Source organism: Panthera uncia (genome assembly GCF_023721935.1).
Source record: "Panthera uncia isolate 11264 chromosome A1 unlocalized genomic scaffold, Puncia_PCG_1.0 HiC_scaffold_16, whole genome shotgun sequence".
Lineage (NCBI taxonomy): Eukaryota > Metazoa > Chordata > Mammalia > Carnivora > Felidae > Panthera > Panthera uncia.
In genome coordinates this window covers 11,070,320-11,092,384 of record NW_026057576.1, presented here as the reverse complement: position 1 = coordinate 11,092,384, position 22,065 = coordinate 11,070,320, and the positions used below count along the sequence as shown (strand labels likewise).

At 34.9% G+C, this 22,065-nt stretch overlaps 1 protein-coding gene across 1 annotated transcript in view; it reads right to left on the bottom strand.

The window, feature by feature from the left end:
- Positions 1–22,065, bottom strand: part of BRCA2 (BRCA2 DNA repair associated) — a 60,284-nt gene that overhangs the window by 37,074 nt on the left and 1,145 nt on the right. Inside the window, 10 exon segments of the mRNA XM_049646788.1 lie at positions 898–993; positions 2,920–7,710; positions 9,363–10,481; positions 11,323–11,434; positions 12,323–12,372; positions 13,119–13,230; positions 13,426–13,466; positions 13,567–13,613; positions 14,256–14,364; positions 19,617–19,841. Coding sequence (XP_049502745.1) covers positions 898–993; positions 2,920–7,710; positions 9,363–10,481; positions 11,323–11,434; positions 12,323–12,372; positions 13,119–13,230; positions 13,426–13,466; positions 13,567–13,613; positions 14,256–14,364; positions 19,617–19,841 — 6,702 coding nt within the window.

The window sequence follows — 22,065 nt, the reverse complement described above, 5'->3', positions numbered from 1 at the left end:
TGTCCCAAAAATAAAATTAAAAAAAAAAAAAAAAAAAAAAAAAAAGAAAGGTAGAACATATAGGACTTGTTGATGGGCTGGATGTGAAGTGTGAGGAAACAAAAGAGTAAAGGAGGACACCAAGGTTTTGATGTGTCAATTGGCAGAATGGCAGCAAGAAAGGAATGAACAGAAAGAGCAGGTTTGGGACAGAGATGGAATCAGGAGTTTAGCACTGCCTATAGTGACTTAGAGATGCCTATTAGCAATGTAAGTAGAAAAGTATCAAGGGCAAATGCACAAGTAAGTCTGGAGTTCCAGGATGGGCTAAGCTTGCAGATAACAATGTTGGTAGTCACTGAAACTGAAGTTTAAGCAGAGAAGAGCTCTAAGGACAGAGCCCTGGGGCACTCCTATGCTTAGAGGAAGGAAAGAATAAGGAAGAACCAGAGAAGTGGCTATGCAGGAGGAGAACCGACTGCATGTGGTGGTCTCAGAAGAGTGACCAACTGTCAAATGTGGCTGAAAGATGGAGTCAAATGAACACACAGAATGCCTGTTGGATTTGCCAACATGGAGATCACCAAATGGCTTAGGAGAGAGTGATTTTCGTGCAATGGTGAAGGTCAAAAGCTTGCCTGGATTCCCAGAACCTAAGCCTTAAATTATTATACTAAGATGTTACCAAATTTTTATAGCTTTTTAATTTAAAAAGTCATTATAGAGAACCTCCACATCATACTTGGTATTATGAAGGAAATGCTCACAGAACAAAGCAAGACATAATTTTAACAAACCACACTGCAAAGTCTTGTCTAATTATTTAAATACCCAAAAAAGCTGAGAAAAGTTCACTTAAAAATATTGTGTGTAGTACCTACAGAGAGGGAAAAGATATGAATACAAAGCAAATTTTACCATCTGGAGTGCTTTTCGAAGCTTTTAAGGATTTTTCTTGATTTTTCATTATCCTGTCAAATTCATTTAACAAATTTCTTTTGATTGGGGGTTCTCCTAAAAAAAAAAAAATTCCATATATGTTTTTAAAGCAAATAATAGCGATATTATTTTTCAAAAGCCTATATAGTTCATTTTTTTAAAACTAAAGTCCTGACTCTTACAATTTATTAAGCAAAAAATACATAATACTTATAATTTAAGTAGTGACCATTCTACTTTGAAAGAGACAATTTATTTTTCAATATCAATTTCTTTCTTTCTTTCTTTCTTTCTTTCTGTCTGTCTGTCTGTCTGTCTGTCTTTCTTTCCCATTTAAAATACCACTATCTAATAGGGTCTAGGGATAAAAAGATGTTACCAGATACCAGTGATAAGCTACTTTTTAATGGAATAAACTAGCACTAAATGAAACTATAAGTTTACTGGAAATAAGAACAAACAGAATTTCTTCAAGTAAAACTTTTTCCTGCATTAAACTCGAGAAGGAATTTATTATGCAGGTCCTTGAATTAGAGTGAGTAGGAGAAAAGACTTTAAAATTAGCAAAATTACATTAAAATATTAGTAATACTTATTTAAAAATTCTACAAAGGCTGAGAGTAAAATTAAACCATAATTCAAATTACGCATGTCCGTGTCATACTGAGATAATAGGTGATAATGGGTACTCTGGTTTTTGATGCTTTATTAAAGGGAATGAACTTGTAGAATTTAATAGGAGATGAAAATGTCCATGCAAAGCTTTATCAAGTGTTAAATTATGAAGTGATTTGTTTAGCAAGTAACCAGAAGCTGATTAAGCTGTATATTCATATATAACAGAAGTGAGGGAACATTAAATAGTGATGATGCTGAGAACATTTATTACAAGTCTGAGTTTGTTGTTGTTGTTGTTGTTGTTTCCCCTAAGCAGGTTAACGCACTTGAGAGTACACATGAACAAAATGGGTTCCTATGAATAAAGCCATTATTTTCCATAAAAGAACTGTGAGTTTCTTTAAGCATCTGCTCTTCAAAATTTTTACCAGAGCACAGCAACAGTTTAAGGTAAGTACCATCAACTTTCTACTTTTCCCATAACATAAACTTGGTATGGAATGTGGCCTGGATAACAATTCAGAAACTCTGTATCCACAGGGTAACTGAAGGTGCCAAGTTGAAGACACTGGCTTCAGTGTTTTGCTCTATAGTAAGAAGAGACTGGGCAAGACCTGTGACAACTCAATTCAACTCAATTCTGTGAGTCCATAGTTTTTACAAAGGAGTTAGTTATTTAATATTAAGATCATCCACTTAAAAGCTGGAGTTAGTTTTGGCATTTACTTTGATGGTATTTGATCAACAGATTCAATGACTTAAGATTATTCTTTGTCATTTGACCTAGTTGAACTAAGTTGTTCCATACATATTTCAAAGAGAAGTTAGAATATAGTCCAAATGCCATTAAGACCAGTATGTTATCTGCCAAAAATGACTGACTTTAAAACACTTCCTAGATTAAAAAAAGGAGGCAAACCAGCACCTATAATTGAAACCAATTTTTTAACTTCACAGGAGCCAGAGTTGGAACGTCTGTGTTCTTCCTCTCTAATGGAAACAGTTAATAAGTTGTATTATGCAGGCTGTTAAATTTTCTAGGGAAAGAAACAGTAGCTTCTCAATTATAACTATATTAATAATCTCTAAAAATACATCGAAATAACCTCAAAACATGTTTCTTGGTACAGACTCAGAGATAGCAAAAGTGAAATCACATTCCGCTAAACCATCCACAAGGTCTATAAAAATATAGAGGGCACCTGGTGGGATGAGCACTGGGTGTTGTATGGAAACCAATTTGACAATAAATTCCACATTAAAAAAAAATAAAACATAATACAGCTTATAATTACCTGAATTGCTGTAAGTTAGCATACCAGGATTATTCAAGACTTAATTTTTAAGTGATTGGCAAGCTAACAGGAAAAAATGGACACTTACCAACTGAGACAAGTACACCTCTTCTTTTCCCTCTTCTTGAATTTAACACAAGCGTCTCCTCAGAGTGTTGGCACGTAGGAAGAAAGTGTCTGGTGTGACTTAGTTCAGCATCTGTCAGCTCACCATCTTCCATAAAAGCTTTGGCAATCTCTACTGTTTCTGTTTCAAAATAGTTTTCTGGATCCTTGGAGTCAGTAGAATGAATTTCTGTATCTGTTTTCACAGGAAGATTAGGAAAAGCTTCAGTTTTCCCAATTTCCATTTTTATATTTTCAGGTAAAGCCTGTTCTTTTTCCCAAAGGTGAATGTTCTCAACAAGCGATGCTTTGTTTCCTTGTATCAACTGTTTGTCTTGCTTAAACTGAGAGGGATATGGAGAAACTTGCACAGAGTGATTTTCTGAAGAACCATTTTCAATGTTAGAGTTACTTGATAATTTAAATTCTTTATTGTAGGCTTTTTCCAATTTGGAGTTTACAGAGTGTTCTGGGGTTCTGTTATCTACACAAGAGGGAGGAGGCATTTTTGATACATCTTGTCTAGATGTAGATGAACGCTGAGGACTGCATTCAGTTCTCATCACATCAAATTCTTCTAGTATTCCCTTAACTTTGCATAAGGCACTTTCAGAAACTGGAACTTGTTTCCCACTTGCTGTACTGAATCCAGAGAAAGCAGATGATAGTAAATTTTGGGGGGTATGTATCATAGTATTTTCTTCTCTTGTGAACTTGTCTGAGTGATCCTCATTATGTTTAAATGATACTTTGGAAAAGGGCTGCTTGGCACTGTCTTCTACCTTAGAAAACACCTGTCTTGCCTTTTGTAATGCAGCATCTGATACTTGTACACATTTTCCACTTGCTGTGCTAAAAATCCCACAAGCATTTGTATAAGAGACGGACTGGGGACGCTTCCCTGTACTAAGTTTACATATCTCAGAAGTTTTCAAATTAATCTGACGAGGTGGTATTTCAGAACGTTTCTTGAATCCAGAAATACTTTGGTTAAGTTGTAGAGTTTGCTCACTTTGAGTCTCAGCAAAATCTTTATGTGAAGGCAAACTACATTCTGCACCATCCAGAGAATTAGGACAAATAGTATCTTCTGAATCATCCAGTGCCTTACGATAACCTGCCACAATTTTCCCTGGTTTACTCTTGGTGGTTTGCTTAATTGCCATACTGCAGTTTTCTGTAAATCCCTCTGTCACTTTTGTCTCGTGTGCAACTAAGACTCTTTCACTACTTGCTGTAGTGTATACAGGCACAGCATCATTTGAATCAGAATTCAATTTCTGAGTTGAATCAAAATTATTTGAATCAGAAACCGTCACTTTAATGGCCGTATTTTCATTTTTGCATGAGAAATTAGTCACAAGTTTCTGAACGCAAATATCTTCGTTTATGCTTTGTGGATCTGTGTCTGCTTCTCTTACAGTGAACATTATTTCAGAAACACTGGTGTTCTCTCTCTCTCTCACATTCCTCACCACTGATTCAATACCAGAATTATCAACTTTATTTTTTGAAAGATATTCTGATATATTATACACTGTTTTTTCTGGTTGATCATCCAATTCTCCTTCTCTAAGCCATTTTTTTACTTCAAGTATTGAAGACTGACTCACAGAAATTTTTCTACCATGTCTTGTGTAAAATGATAAAGCTGAATTTTCAGTGGCTGAATAAGTGGATTGATTTGTACAAGTTGTAGGCTTTTTTGCTGTTTCTTTTCCTGTATTTTCATGTGCTTTAACTTTCAGAGAGGCACGATTTGGTATTTTAAGATTTTCGGTTTGTTTGTATAAATTATCACTTAAGAGCCTGGGTACCACCACAATCTCGTTAGAAACAAGGTTTTTCTCTAGAGGCTTCTGCATTTCTTCCTCCTTTGAAGCAGGTGTTATTTCAATTGTTTTGCATGCTAATCGCAGCCCACCTTTACACTCCTCTCTGCCCTTGGACATCTTTGTCCCTCTATGGCTAAAATTAGTCATCGTGCTTTTATCTTGCTCTTGCTCATCAAAAAGATTTTTCACTTTGTCCAAAGATTCCTTTGCAATTTCTATTTTTTTCCCACTAGCTGTATGAAAACCCAAAATGGTAGGTTCTTTGATCTTTTTGATTTCATATTCTGGTCTTTGCTGGAGGGTCAGTGATTTATTTTCAGTACCAGTGAGGTCACTTTCTTTCATTTTGTCTTTTCTTTCAGTATTTTCCATTTTCTCATGACGTGACATGTCTACTTTGTTGATATCTATGCCAGAAAGTAATTCAGAATTTAAGGAATCTGCAAAGTTATTCAATTCTTCTTCTGTACATTTTTGATCAAGGAGATTTGTAACTTTATTTAATGACGCTCTAGAGACTCTTATATTTTTCCCACTTGCAGTCTGAAAGGATACGTCAAATATGTCAAAATCTTTTGTAATTCGCCCCATTGTATTAGCAGTTAAATGTTCTTTGTTTGATGTGTTAACGTGAAGTGTTTCTTCAGCTTTTACAACTTCCAAACAGGTTAAGTCTGACAAACCTTCTTTAATTTGAGTGTTGCCCTCCTTTATAAGCTGGCTGGATAATTTCAGATCTATGTCGTGCTGATCAATATATGGCAAGCCATTTTCTTCTTTATGAATATAAACTGTATCATTTTTACTTGAATCACTGCCATCAGATTCTCTGAAGTTGTACATATTTCTGCTGGCATCAGTATATTTGTTAGCTTTGTTTTCTATGTTTCTCTTGTAACCTTCAGTATCTTCAGCAACAAAAATGCCAGTAGTCATTTCAATATTATTTTGTAGTATTAGGCGGTATTTATTATTTTTCTCATTTAACTTTTTCTCATTGTTACAATTTTCTTTCTTAAACATTGAAACAGAACCATTACATTTACTTGAAGAGAAACTTCTTATACCTACTTCTACAGAAGTTTCCTCGCTAATATTCTCAAGGTCACTGAACAGCTTCTTAGCTTTTTGCAGTGCTTCACTACAAACGTTCAGTTTTGTGCCACGGGCAGAGTAAAAGCCTCTAAACTCCACTTCATTTTTACCTGTTAAATGGCCAGAAGCACTTTTGTTACAGCTGGTTTTTGACAAGCAAGCAAACTTCTGCTTACCTCCAATTATACCTTCAAATTTCTTGCTGCTATCTCCCTGACTGATAGATAGGGCATTAATTGTGAGATGGAGATGACCATCTTTCTGTTCCTCAGGAGTGGTATTTGAGATAGTCAGGTGTTTTTCGGGCATCTCACATGGATTTTTCTGTTTCATGTGGCTTGGTTTTCTAAACTGTGTAAACTCAAACTGACTTCCTGATTCTTCCAAAATGGTAGAAAGTTCTGTAATTTCTGCCTTTTGGCTAGGTGTTAAATTATGATTTGAATCAAAATCTCGCTTTAAAGATAAAGTTGGAGGAGTTGTGTGACGATTTTCACTATCAGAAACATATGCGCTACTCTGCACACACCCAGATACAGTATTAATTGACTGTGGATCAAGTATATGAGGTTTGCTCAGTTTCTCTTGACTTTCTAATGAAGTATTTACAATTTCAATACAAGCTAAGTTAGTAGGATAACGTTCTTCAATATCTTTGAAGAGCATTTTGCTTTTCTTAATGTTGTGTTCAGAGAGTTTTATCTCTTTATTAGAAGCTGTTCTGAAGCCATTTCCAAAATTGTGATTTAAAATTGGATCTGATAGTCTTGCCCAATTATCCATGTAATCATTATTTCCATTTGATTTCATATCTGAATCCAAGGTGATGTCTGATTTTGAATCTTGGTCTAAAGTCATTCTGAGTTGCTGCTTTATGCTATTTCTATCCTTTTCAGTAAGATCATCTATGTTTGATGAATCAAAACCTTTCGTAATTGACACTTTGGCTGCTTGTTTGTCATCCATATCTGTATACACTACCATGGTAGAGTTCTCGAGAACAGGTTCTTTTACACAACAGAGGTCTGAATCTTGAAGTTCCTGAATACTTCCTAAAACAGGAACATTCCTTTCCTTAGTTATTTTAAAGACAAAATTATCACCATCTGGGAAAAGTTCTTCAGAGTTTGGATTGATAGTTATTTTTGAAATTAAAGTAGTTTCTTTTTGGTCTTTTTGGATTATTGTGAGATGTGCATTTTGGTTGAATGGTACCTTCATAGAAGGTGATGCTTCTGTTACATATTTTTCAGTTGACAACAACTTAGCTTTTTTAGCATGTTCATTTAAAACATGTATTTCTTGATTATTTTCCATGGTTTTGGTTAATTCAAAACCAGCTTCATGACTCTTACATTTTAGTGTCTCTGACACTTCATATGATTCTCTTCCTCTGGAAAGCCCGACTGGGTTTGACGGAGGATCCCTGGGGTGAGGAGTTAACTGGCCGGTATTATCCGGGTCAGATGAAAAGCTTTTCAGAGTCTGAAAGTGAATACCACTATCTTCCACTTCTGAATATGGCACAGAAGGTTGGCTTATTGCAGGCAAGATCTCTTCTTTTCTATCTGCAACTCTTTGGCTTTTTGTATCATCTTCACAGTGTTTTTCCTGTAAGGATGACAGACAATCCGTTTCTGTGCTTATAAATGATTGCAGTTTTTCCTTCTTAATTTTTGCTTCTTTATAATCAAGATCCTGAGATATTATTTTATTATTAGGAGAACCGCTTCCATTATTGGAAACTTTTCTCAGAAGTGTCCCAAAAGAGTTGGTTAAGGACAAAATTGGTTCTTTGGAATCATTCTGCAAACAGGTTTTTTTGACAGAAGAATGCAATAAACCTAAAGACACAAAGTGACAAAACAAAATTAAAGTACCATCAATCACGTTTACTAAATATATTCCACTAAGTAAAAAAGGTAGTATCTACGATAAGAATTACATGAAAAGCAAGAAGCGAATGTCAGGCTTAAAACAAAGAATTCTAAATAGTCTCTATTTGAAGTTATTATATTTTCAACTAAAGACAAATAGAACTTAGTATTCTTTTCTAACATGTATCAATTCAATTAAAATTAGTATGTAGTTCAAGAAAGCAGCCACCATAAGTAAAATTCAAATTAGTTTTATTGGAAAATAAAACTGGAAAAAAGTTTCATTGCTAAATGGGTGTAATAGGAGATAAAAAAAAACAAGGCAAAGGAAAAGAATTAGAAAAGTAATTACTTCCTTTAGTTAATTCAGTCTTTGATACTGAAAAAAAAAATCAGCTTTTAAAAATAGGCTCTACAGATGAAGGGCCTGAAAAATGACCTAATGTCAATTATAAAGGCAAATGAATTAAACTGCTGAGTTTTTTTTTTTTTTTAAATCATCCCTCTGAATTCTGTATTAGGAAGTTAAAAATATTAGTCTCATTTAATCAATGACCACTACTATATATTAGCTGTTTCACTGATTTTAATTCTGACGTATACAGTATCAAACATTCTTCTCTGGAAATTAACCCAAATCTCAAACAGTTCCTCTACATTCCAGTTTATTCTATCCACTAAAATCTTCTCAAAGGATGATAAAATTGCCTTTTTAACATACAATTCAGCTACCGATAAAGGAATCACTGCTCAAATAAAAACAGAGTCTCACTGTGCATACTCTGACACCGGATATTAATAACTCTAATCTCTAAATATTTAAGAAAACTAGGTAACAACAGTAACCACTTTCATTTTAGAAGTGACTTACGTTAAACTTAGCTAGAAATTAGCTTTTTTCTATTTTTTTACATGATTTAGAGAATACCTATAGTAAATAGTACAACATATTTACAGAACTGTCAAATTTACATATAACAAAATTAAAGCAGGAATTAAGTAGTCAAGTTCTTGATGATTCTGAATCAAATGCTCTGTCTCAAGAGGCATGATTGTATACAGTATATACTATGCCAACTGATCCAACCAGTCTGAATAAAATGATTTTGAACATTGGTAATCAAAGGCCTAAACAATAATGTATGTAGACATTGCCCGATACTGAATACAAGTACAGTGGTTTAAAAAAATCAAAAAACTACAGAAGGAAAACCAAAAAAGAAACTACAGAAGGAAAGCAGGCAGTATATATTTTAAAAAAGATTAGAGAAAGACTCGCATATTCAAATAAGAGAACTTGGGGGCGCCTGGGTGGCGCAGTCGGTTAAGCGTCCGACTTCAGCCAGGTCACGATCTCGCGGTCCGTGAGTTCGAGCCCCGCGTCAGGCTCTGGGCTGATGGCTCGGAGCCTGGAGCCTGTTTCCGATTCTGTGTCTCCCTCTCTCTCTGCCCCTCCCCCGTTCATGCTCTGTCTCTCTCTGTCCCAAAAATAAATTAAAAAACAAAAAAACAAAAAAACAAAAAAACAAAAAAACAAATAAGAGAACTTGTCAACAGCCACAAAACTATACATTTTCTCTCTCTCACTCTCTCACTTTCTCACACACACACACTCGTACCTGAATCGGCATTTGTAAATGTCAGTGGTCCTTCCAAAACGTTTGCTTCGAATTGGGCTGAATAGTTCATCAGTCCCGATTGCTGGTCCTTCTGTGTTTTTAGTCCTTGATAAGATGTTTCATCATTTACAACATAAATAAACTTTTTCGTTTTCTTTTTCAAAGTGGATATTAAACCTGAATTCTTCAAAGCTACAGAAGTATGTTTGATAGTGGCTGGCCAGCTTCCATTATCAAGTGAACTTGTACTTAAAGAATCCTCTTTCTGTGAGCAAATAGAATGTTTTTCTAATCCACTTTCAGAGGCTTCATGTTCTTCTTTAAAGTTTGGATCAGTTATATTGTTTGAGAACACTGCACTGAATGTCTCTTCAGGTGATTCTCTTATCCTGAATATAGACTTTCTGATACCCTGAAGTGGAGAAGCTATTAGAGAAGTTTCAAATACTGCTTGCTTTACCGCAAGAATGGAATCTTCATGAGATTCAAGACACTGCCCTTCATCTATCTTATTTACCACTATTTCCTCATTTAACATCTTCTCTGTACACTTGGGTACACCTGAAATCTGTGGTAAAGAATCTTCTAAAATAATAAAGTTGGTACATTCTTTCTCTGTGGTTATGAGGTCTTTTTCTGAATTATTTTGGTCACAAGAAGAAATACGCAGTAGAGGTAATTTCTCCATGTGGGTTCCATTTAGACCTGAGAGGGTTAGGTGACACGATTCAGAGGCTGAAGACAGTACAACTTCCTTGGAGATTTTATCACTTCCATTCCCAAAGGGCTTCTGATTTGTTACATTCGAATCTAATGGATCACTGGCATTTGCTTCCATTTCAGATACAAAAGAATGTTTATTTTCTTTCATTTGTTTTTTGGCTTCTTCACATTCATTGGTTGTTTCATTGAAAATATTTTTCCTAGTCTTACTGGTTTTTATTTTTTGTAGGTTTCTTGTTTTACATTTAGGAACACATAATGGAAAACTATCTTCTTCAGAAACATCTGCAACTCTTTCACGTACTTCATCTTCTAAGACATTTGGTGTTGAGTTTCCAAAAGGGTCTTTGCAGCTATTTACTTTATCACATGAATTCCCTACCATTTTCCCCAATCCTGTTAAAATTTAAAACACAAGCATATTAATAACATTTTATAATATAGCCATATAATTTATACTATTCTTGCAACTGTTCTCAAAGAGATAGCATATACCATATAACATGTAATGTGGCATTTAAAGGGTTATCCGGAGTGCTAGCTCTTTTAGGGAGGGGAAGGGAAGGAGGGTGCCACCCTTCCCCCATTCTTCTGGTAAAGACTGATTCCAATGTCTCCAAAGCCTTCTATTCATACTCTAATCCTAATAACCCCTCCCCCCCTTTTTTTTTTTACCAGCTCTACACAATTAAAACTCATGCAATCTTAGTATATATTCTCAATTTAACATTCTAAGATTTATCAAACCAGATGTTCCAAATTAATTTTGTGGCCCTATAATAACTGAGAGTAAAATCTGATTTTACACACACACACACACACACACACACACACACACACACACACACACAGAGTTATCCAATCCCACACATTTTTACAGAGATATACACATACCAAGAAAAATGCAATATTCCAATGATCTGATTAGGTAACTTTGAGTACATGTGCAACCCAAATTACTAATTAGAAATAAGGCCTTCACATTTTGTTAATTTTTAGTCTTATTTTTATCTCTGTAAGTTTTGAGTTATAGGTTTTGTTTTGGTGTCACTATAGGATATTGAATGGTATTATCTTACCATGATTTAACATTTTCATTTAAATCACATTAGCTTCTACTCAGAGAAATTTCATTAATTAAGAAGGAAAAGCAGTGTATTTTCTTTTTAAGAAAGAAGTAATAATACTTTAATGCTGTCAGTTAAAAACAGTAGTTCAATTAAATAGAAGGACTTACCTTGACTTTTAGCTTCTCTTTGACTTTTGTTTTCACTGTCTGGCCCAGAAGGGATAAACCTATCATTTTTCTTCAGACTTTCATCATGGTTACAGAAATAGCTTTTAAAGATCTGCAAAAGTTGTATTTTAAAGTCACTAGTATAAAAATTCTCACTATGCATATATTCAACTTAGAGACACCATTACTTCATAGGAAGTCAAGAAAATCACATATAGAGTATATATATATGCAATGGAGTATTACTTGGCAATAAGAATAAAATCTTGCCATTTGCAATGACGTGGATGGAACTAGAGGGTATTATGCTAAGCGAAATTAGTCAGTTGGAGAAAGACAAATATCATATGACTTGCACTCATATGAGGGTTTTAATACACAGAACAGATGAACATACGGGAAGGGAAGCAAAAATAATACAAAAACTGGGAGGGGGACAAAACATAAGAGACTTAAATATAGAGAACCAACAGAGGATTGCTGGAGGGGTTGTAGGAGGGGGAAGGGCTCAATGGGTAAGGGGCATTAAGGAATCTACTCCTGGATCATTGTTGTACCATATGCTAACTTGGATGTACATTAAAAAACAAATAAATTAAAAAAAAAAAAAAAGAAAATCACATAGATCAGGCTTAAAGACTTTATCAAAGACTTAGATAAATCATAAATTAAGGAATGAAAAAATGCAAGATAATATTTCAAGGCTTTCTAAATTTTTTTTTTTTAATTTTTTTTAATGTTTATTTATTTTTGAGACAGAGAGAGACAGAGCATCAACGGGGGAGGGTCAGAGAGAGAGAGGGAGACACAGAATCTGAAACAGGCTCTAGGCTCTGAGCTGTCAGCACAGATCCCGACACGGGGCTCGAACTCATGAACCGCGAGATCACGACCTGAGCCAAAGTTGGACACTTAACCGACTGAGCCACCCAGGCGCCCCGTGGCATTCTAAAATTATAAGCAACTGCAACAGCATCCTCAATTTGTCATATTTACTTACAGCAGTAGTGTCATTAGGAAATCCAGCTGCAGATGCTTCCTCATCTCTGACTGTAAAAAAAAAATTCAATTTATCTATACTGTATTATATACCAGACACTAAGGTTAATGTGAAAACTGCAGTATTTTCTGGTCATACATCAAAAGACACATACACTACTGAAATAAATGATGCATTTGAAACAAAACGAATTGACTCAAGTATGGTAATTAGAAAGGTCAATCAACCTAGTGAATAAGCTACATTCAATTCCTTAGTACCATTCATAAGGTGCTAAGAAACTGTGGTTTGATGACCCCGACTTTAAGGTAATACTATCCATAAAGACTAAGAAAATCAGATGGAGCTATGGGGTCATGACTTAAGGATAAAGCTTATAGACTTTAGCATTTATTTAGATAATAATACACTCTAAAAGCATATTATATGTCAAATACTTCTTACTTTTCAACATGCTTTTACCTCTATTATTTCATCTGAGCAACAAAAAAAGTTAAATCCTAGCCAAAGAGAGAATCAAAATGGAATGTACTTTTGCTAGAATAAAAAAAAATCCTGGTTTGCATATAGATGGACTCCTACAGAATACTACTCCTAGAACACCATGTAATGTACCTGTAGTCCCAATATAAATAGAATAAAATTATTCTCAACTACTAACACACTTCTCAAAGATAGTATAATCTAATTACTATCCAATTATCTTTTCCTATTTTCTTTTTGTCAGAAGCATTTAGAGATGACACTCTATCAACATTATCTACCATCTGACATGATACGCATTTGCTAGTATTACCTATGAGTACAGTAGAACTAAGGGTTGGTGGTGTGGCTAAAGAACTTGACCAAGACATATCAGGATCCACCTCAGCTCCTAGACTTTCAGAAATACGTTTTGGTGTCTGACCCTGGAAATAAGAAAACAGTTTATTCATTTCACATAAATGCACTAATGATTAAGAGTATTTTTTTCACTTATCACTCCCTGAATGCCTACATGAGACCATAGGTACGTATTTGTAAATCTCAGGGCACAGGCAGGAGGACACTGTTGTCAAACTCTCACTTCTCCACAAGAAAAATAAACTAGGCGGGATATTTACCTTCATAAGCTTCGGTGTATGAAACAAGCTTCCACATACCACTGGGGGTAAAACAAGGGGAAAATTACTACATTTTTTTTTTTTATTAAAATTTAAGAGTATTTTAGAGCTAAAAAAAACCAACCTCATTTTTAATCATACCTGACTTTTCTCTTTGTGGTGTTACATGTGTACTTCGTAGAAGAGGACTAAAATGGAAAAAAAAAACCAAACAAACCAAAAACCATTATTCAAAGATAACAGAAATGGCAAGAAGAAACAAAATATTAATCTTATTGAAAAAAAAGACTCAGTCATATCAATTATTAGAATTACACTACTTTGTAATATTTTGTTACTTTTTAAAAAGTAAACATCTCATGAAAAATTAAGTAACCACTAAATTATGTTTAAAATGTCCACAAAAAGTAATGTATAAAGCACTCACAAATTTCAACTGCTAAGAACTGTACATCTTGACTTAAAAATTATGCAATTATGTAAAGTGAATCTATAAAATCATATTCTCTCAAAGCACACAAATTATTTTAAGCTGCTATATCAAGGGCATTGCTTTTCATCAATATTTTTATAACTTAAAAATGTCACAGAATATAGATAAAAAACCAGTGAATTCAACATAGTAAGAAAAACAAAGTAAATGTTTCTAATGTAAAAATTATTGAATTAAAAAACTCAACCTAAAAGGAGATTATTTAAAAGTAGAATATCCTCTTTCAGGCTTTTAGCCAAAATATTAGCATGAAAATTAGGTGCATTTCTAGAAAACAAACAGCATATGTAGGAAAATGTTTCATTTAAATATTTTAATAGAACAAGCTTTACCATACCTTTCACTAAGACAAGAATTTAGAGGTGGGCTGGTAACATCATTTGTTTGATCCATTTTAGACTTCATTGTGCAACAACTTTTATGTTTACTATTGGTAATATCCTTTCCTGAAACAGTACAATAATTCAGTGAGTATGTATATGCTATGGATTGTGAATTTTCATTCTCTGGAAGTATTTAAAAACAAAAAAATCTTATCTATCCTGGGAAGGAGAATGTATGGGGAGTTCAGTTGAATTGGTTTCTCAGTTTGTTGATTCCTTCCAAAAGGGGAGGTCTCAAAGGATGTGTGCCCCCATTCAACAAGTATATAATATATGTAAGACACTTTGGGACACTTCAAGGAGTTCATAATATAGTACGAGAAATTTTTTGAAATTCCACACAAGTGGAACACAGAATAGAATGTTTTATGCCTTATTATTAAGTCACACGCACTAGGGTATTATGAAGGATAAGAGTAAAGAAAAAGACATTTACTAAAAACCTATCGATGTACCAAATTTGATCATATTAGTCTTCTGCCGAAAACTTTCAAGATCTTGTTCTCAAGAGCAAGCTCAAATTCCAAAACAAAACTCCCTAGTAACAAGGACTTTCATCATCTGCCTTAATTTCTATGACATTCTTTCACTCTACTTTTCAGCCATACCCAACCACCTGCATATCCTGCAAGAATGCTCTCCGTCACTTCAGGCCTTTGTACAAACTGTTTTTCTCTTTTTATTTCTCTTGACTGAACATCCTCTTTCAGGCTTCCATTTTGAAACTACCTCCTCTGGAAAAATTTAGTGGTCCCTAACATGAAATTAAGTGATAGCTGCTGCTGTATGTTCCTCGTAGAGTTTATCATACAGCATTCTTGCTTCCCCTCCTAGAAATGTGAGCTCTTTGACGTAGGGATCTTACTTATCACTGTCTCCTTAGCAACTATAATCAATGCTTAATGTTACAGTCACTCCACAATTCCTGGCTGGATGAATTAGCAATGATTAGAAAAAACTACCACTGTTGACGAATACATCTATTTTCTCCGCAATAAGGCTCAGTCAGGGTTTCTAAAGCTGTATCTGGCTCTATCAAATCCAATTTACAGTGTGTAAATATTCCCATTTTCTGTATCACAAATATGGTACTTGAGGCATTTATTATTAGTCTTAAAAACTGCTTTCAAAAATAGTTGCTTTAACTGATCCTATAATCTCCAACTTAGAAAAGTTTGGGGAAAAATAAGTTGCATTAGTGTTAATAAAATAAGGCAAAGACCAAACAAAACTATTTGCAGTAGCACATGCAAAACACTGTGTTATATTACTCATTTCTTAAGTAACAGGAAATGGATATAATCACTACTAAGCCAAATACACGTGTGAGGTAAACCCCACTTCAATGAAATATCCAAGTTTCTCTAATGAGACTTTTAGTTGACACTAAAAAGTAGCTAAACCTATTTTTAAAATTTCACTTTTCCCAGTTCACTTTAACAAAGATCTTAATCAGGAAACGACTACTACACACTTAGAATGGCTAAAGCCCAAAACAAAAACAATACCAAATGCTGATGGGGACGTAGAACAAGAAAAACTCTTACTCACTGCTGATGGAAATGCAAAATGGTGCGGCCACTTTGGGATTCAGTTTGAAGTTTCTTATGTAACTAAACATACGCCTACCATATGATCCAGCAATCATGCCCCTTGGTATTTTCCCAAATGAGTTGAAAACTTAGGTCCACACAAAAATCCGCACATGATAGAGTAGCTTTGTTCATAACTGCCAAAACTTGGAAGCAACCAAGATGTTCTTCAATAGGTGAACGGATAAACAAACTGGTACATCCATATAATACAGCATTATTCAGTGATAAAAAGAAATGAGCTATCAAACCATGAAAAGATGCAGAGGAACCTTATGTTGCTAAGTAAAAGAAGCCAGTTTGAAAGGTTACATACTGTATGATTTCCACTATATGACATTCTGAAAAAAAGGCTGTAGACTGTAAAAAGATCAGTGGTTGCCAGGGGCTTGGGGTGGAGGTGAGTGAACAGGTGGAGGGCAAACACAAGGGGCTTTTAGGGCAGTGAAACGATCTTGTAGGATACTGTAATGATGGATACATGACATTATACATTTGTCAAAAACCAGAGACCTGTACCAATAACGAACCCTAATGTAAACAAATGACTTCAGTTGATAATAAAGTATCAATATTGGCTTAGCAATGAACACCCAAATGTAAAAAATAAAAAGTAAAAAAATGAAGCAGGTAAAAATAAGTCATATCCAAAAAACATTTGCCAAGTAATCTGAGAATCTCATAAAAAGGCTGAATAATGGTGAGATAAACTCATACGATTTTACTCAAAAGGACTGCTGAGAAGCAGAAATAGTACATTTCCTCATGAAACTTTAGGGATAATTCTCTTTTGAAAACAATAGATGTCAGAATGAAACAAGTAGGTTAAAAAACAGCTTAAATCTTACATTTTAATACTGAATTTAAACTAAACAAAAACAAAAGGAATCAGGAAACTATAGTCAGAATTATTTATGCACTATAACCTTAAAAATTTTGATTCATCTGCACTGAGAGTGGCCTTATTAATTCATTCCTGTCCCTCCCTAATTATAGATAGACCAATTCCAACTCTTTCAAGATTCAGTAGAATTAGCATAAACTGGTTTACAGAGCTTTTCCTGAGCCCATTAAAATAGATGGCTGCTCCCTTTACTATGCCCACAACATAGCACTTTTGCAGGTGATCCTATTATAGCATATACCACACTGTATATTTATTTACATACTTTGTCTTACACAAGACTGAGTTCCTAGAAGTCAAAAGCATCTTATTCATGTTTGTATCCTTAATGTATAACAAATTGCCATGCACAAAGTATGGAATATTGGTTGACTGAATGATCTCCTTTTCTGTGTTCTGCATTTCATCTGCTAAATATTCCTTAAGGCTCTATCCTAAGCCTCATCATAATCAATTTCCTCAACACATGTGATGACTTTATCACTTTGTTGATTCCTATAACTTTCTTTCCTACCTGTATGCTCTCTTAAGTTTTAATCTTGTATTCCCCAAATCCTTCAGGACATCACCTCTACACCTCACCACTGTCTCAAATTGCAGTCCAAAACTCAACCTACTTTTTTTTCATCCTTTCAAGCCTTTTCCGTCTTAAACCTGTTTTTCCTCCAGTGCTTAAAACGTCTACGAATGTCACCATTATATTCTTAGTTATGCTCTAAACCTGTGACTTGATCCTTTCTTTGAAATCCCTAGGTCTAGGATATTGTGGGGTCTTACAGTTTCTATCTTCCATATCCGCTTTCACTACCACTACTCTAATTCAGGTGGTTGGCCCACTACAACCTGGACCATTATGTGTCCTAACTGGTCTCCCTGCCTCCAGTCTTCCATTTCCATGAGAATCACCCGATTAGTTTAAAAGGTACACTTATGGGCTCTATTTCTAGTGATTCTAATTTAGTAGATTCAGATTAGGGCCTGAAATCTTCCCTTTCATTCAGGACTTCAAGAGATTCTCACAATATAGGCATCTCATTTTGAAAAACAAATCTCCAAAGATTGGGTCCAGTTATTAGGCTTTCCAAAGCAAAATAAATACTCATTCATTCTGTAAATATTTACTGAATACTCACTTTGTATGCCGCTAGGTATCCAGTAACATACAAGAAAATCTTTGTCCATTACCTATGTCCTCTTTGTATGTGCATTTTCTGGTACCATGAATTTCCTCTTTCATAGTATTTATTCCACTGTAATTGCTTATTTTAAGTCTCCTCCAGTAGAAGCTAACAGTGTGACAAGGAAAACTTCCCAGAAGCACATACATAAATCAAGACCTGAAACATGAGCTTGTTAGATAAAAAGGTAGGAAGAACTAACTAATTTCTGGACAGAGGTAACAATCTATAAAGAGCCATGGAGCAAAGTGGTTTCAAAAAGAAATTCAGTATGAACAAATGGTAAATTACATGGGTGGGAGAGGAATTATGGCAGCATGAGGCACGAGTTAATGAGACCAGATTAAAAAAGAACCTTGTAAATCATGTTAAGGAGTTAAGATTTTATCGTGAAGGCAAAGGGAGGTAGTCAAAGATTTGAAGCAGGAAGTAGCATGATCAAATTTACATGTGATTTTTCTGGACAACCTATCAAATAAACTCAATTGTTTTAGTCTGGCATTAAATATCTGGCTCTAGGTGCTCTTTCTAGCCTTAGGTTGTTTATTGGTCTGTTTTAGACATGCAACACTCCAAACAATCTGGGGCGCGGGGGTGGCCCAGTCCGTTGAGCGACCGACTTTGGCTCAGGTCATGATCTCACAGCTTGTGAGTTTGAGCCCCGCGTCAGGCTCTGTGCTGACAGCTCAGAGCCCGGAGCCTGCTTTGGATTCTGTGTCTCGCTCTCTCTCTCTGCCCCTCCCCCACTCATGCTCTGTCTCTCTCTGTGTCAGAACTGAACATTAAAAAAAAAAAAAAAAAAAAAAAAACACAACCTGAATTACTTGACATTCTCTTAACAAACTACATCATCATCTTCCTCACGTTTTTCCTCTGCCTAGTACATTCATTATTACCCTGCCATCTTCAAATTTCTGGATCTCACCTATCCTTCAAGGTTTAATTCAAATAAATCACTCCCCAATTCCCCCCCAAACTTATTTATGCTCTTTCTTCTCAACTCTCACTGTACTTTTTGTACTTTGCTTTTGACACGTGCCACATTCAATCTTAGACTGCTCTTTATCTGTCTACTGTTAATTCCCCTTACTTGACAGTAATACTCCAGAGAAAGGAGAATATGTCATTTAAATAGGTAATAAACATTTGAATGGCTGAACATATAATCTTATTACATGATTGATTGGAATACCTGGCATGTATGCCAGGGAAACTGTTACCAAATCAAAAGACATTTATAGAAAATTGATAAAAATACCCTTCTCTGTCCTCTGTGATAACCTGCAGAAATAGAGTTTATTTAATTAACATCAAAACAAATCCCACTTGGTTTTTTTTTTTGGGGCAGAAGAAAGATATAATTTAACAAACTAGGCAGGATATATTAAGTCAAAGGAGGGAAGAAAAGGAACAATAATTAGGTACCTGCATTCTTTTATTTAATCCAAACTTACAGGCATTATTTTCATCATCTCCATTTTTCAAGTGGGGAAAGTGAAGCCGGAGAGATTGATCTGACCAGTATGATACAATTACCAATAGAGCTGGGAGTTTTAACATAGGTTTGTCTCAATTCCTGGTTCATGTTTTTCCCCTAGTCCACTGGACCACATTACTTACCCGAGTCTATTCTGTATTTACCTAATTCTTTTAAAGGAGACTGTTGGTATATTGGCGGAATTAGACCTTGCTCTTTGAATATTATTGGAGTTGAAGCCAACTGATGACAAGGTTTCCTTTGTGGGGTTTTAAACAGGTTTGGTTCATAACTGATTTTATATCCAGATTCTTCTGTGGGTTCAGAATTATAAGGTGGAGCTTCTAAACAAAGTTCTTCAAACCAGTTAAGGCTTATTGGCCCTAAATCTGTAAGAAAAATAAAAATTCCATCTTGGTTTTAATCAGTGACAGGTAAGTTCATGAACCAGTAAAGATCATAACAAAGAAAAGGATGCTTGAGATTTTGACTGTAGATTATTTTTGTTAAGGCATATTAATTAAACAAGAGCAGTAATCTGTTCTCCCTCCAATCTGTAGCACAGTCTAACAAGAGTTTACAAACGTTACAAGGTGATTGCTCCTAGCTATATTAGTTAGCTTTTCTAAAGTTTTCTTTCTCTTATATTCAGGATTCAGAAACAAGTCATTCATAGCAAGAATGCATTCCACAGATACAATTTAATTACAAAGACTACATAAAGGGATGTGACAAATCTGTCAGTACAGGAACATGTAGACTCACAAATCAAATGGAATAAAAAGACTCCCTCCTGTTAAAGAGAAATGACAAAATTTCTACTATGATCTATCCACCCTTAAAGTAGTGATTCTCAATGTGTGGTCTCTGGACTACTGGTGGTGGGGGTGAGGGTGGGGGGGGTAGGTCCCCAAGACAAATTCAAGAGCTCCATTAGGTTAAAACTATTTTCATAATAATACGAAGGTATCATTTCTTTTTTTCACAATGGTGACATTTGCACCCTTGGTGTGTAAAACTGATGACATCTTTGCATGAGTCAAGGCAGTGGCAATAAACGGGGCTAGTAATTGTATTCATCATCACGCACTTGTCAAAAACAAAACCAAAAAACCAGTCCAACTTAAAATATCATTAATGAAGCAGTAAAAATTATTTTATAAAGCCCAACCCTTGAGCACATCTTTTTAATATTCTCTGTGACAAAATGGAAAGTATGCATCAAGCATTTCTGCAGATTAAGTACGACAGTTGTCTAGAAAAGCACAAGTGGTGAGTTATGAGCTGAATTAGCACTTTTTCATAGAAAGTCATTTTTAGTAGAAAGAACAACACATAAGTCATTTTGAGTTGAGTGATTTGGTGAACATTTTCTCAAAAATGAAGTGAGCCTATCACTGCAGAAAAAAGTTTGTTGCCAGTGAGAAAATGACAGCTTTTAAATGGGAATTCGAATTTTGTTAAAGTTTATTAAGCCTCTGTAAACTTATCTTCTTAATCTTAGGAGATTTTTCTCATGAGATTAGTGAATTAACACATGTGATTTTTAACGCTTAATACAATGTGTCAATATATGGAATATTTGTAATCCACAACACTGACATTTTACAATTTATCAATACCCAATGTTACAACATGGATAAAAGATTTATTCAAAGTGCAAAAAAGACTAATAGAATTAAATGTAACAAGAGTATAAAAAGCTGACGATATGGTTTCCAATTCCATATTGCAACTCTTAAACTACCACTTGTCAATTTTTTGTGTATTATCAAAGAAAAATACCCACAATTAACTGAAGACTATTAAAATACTCCTTTTTCTCAACTACACTGGTGTGTGAGGCTGGCTTTTCTTTATATACTTCTACCAAAACAACATACTGCAACAGATTAAATGTAGAAGCAGGTATGAGAATCCAGCTATCTTCTATTAAGCCAGATATTAAAGTGCAAAATTGTAGGGGCACCCGGATGGCTCAGTCCATTAAGCATCAGACTTCTCAGGTCATGATCTCAAGGCTTGTGGTTTGAGCCCCGCCATAGGACTCCATAGGACAGTGTGGAGCCTGCTTTGGATTCTGTCTCCTTCTCTCTCTGCCCCTCTCTCTCTGCCCCTCGCCTGCTTGCGTGTGGGCTCTCTCTCAAATATAAATAAACATTAAAAAAAACTGGAAAACAGAGCCACCCTTCTTTTTTGGGGGGGGGGGAATACAGTTATTTTTCAAAAAAAAATGTTATTTATGTTAATATGCAATGGGTTTATCTTTAAGTGAATTAATAAACATTTTTTTTCAAATTCTTAGCTTTAATTTCTATATGGTAGTCTGCATAAACAAAAGCTCTCTGAGGTCCTCAATCATTTTTAAGAGTTTAAGGAGTATTGAGACTAAAAAGTTTGACAACTCCTCCTGTCAAGTAACATTACCAACGCTTCTGATTTGCTAGGTCTGTGCTTTAAAAGCAATTCTTCCTACTACTAATTTTAAGAGGTTGGTCTTTTGTTTATCCCCAGGGTTCTACACTTATCATTTGGCTAACCCTAAATGACCATTTTCTTAACTGGATGGATGACTCCAGAAGGAACAGTTTACAGTGTAAACAAAACCGTCAA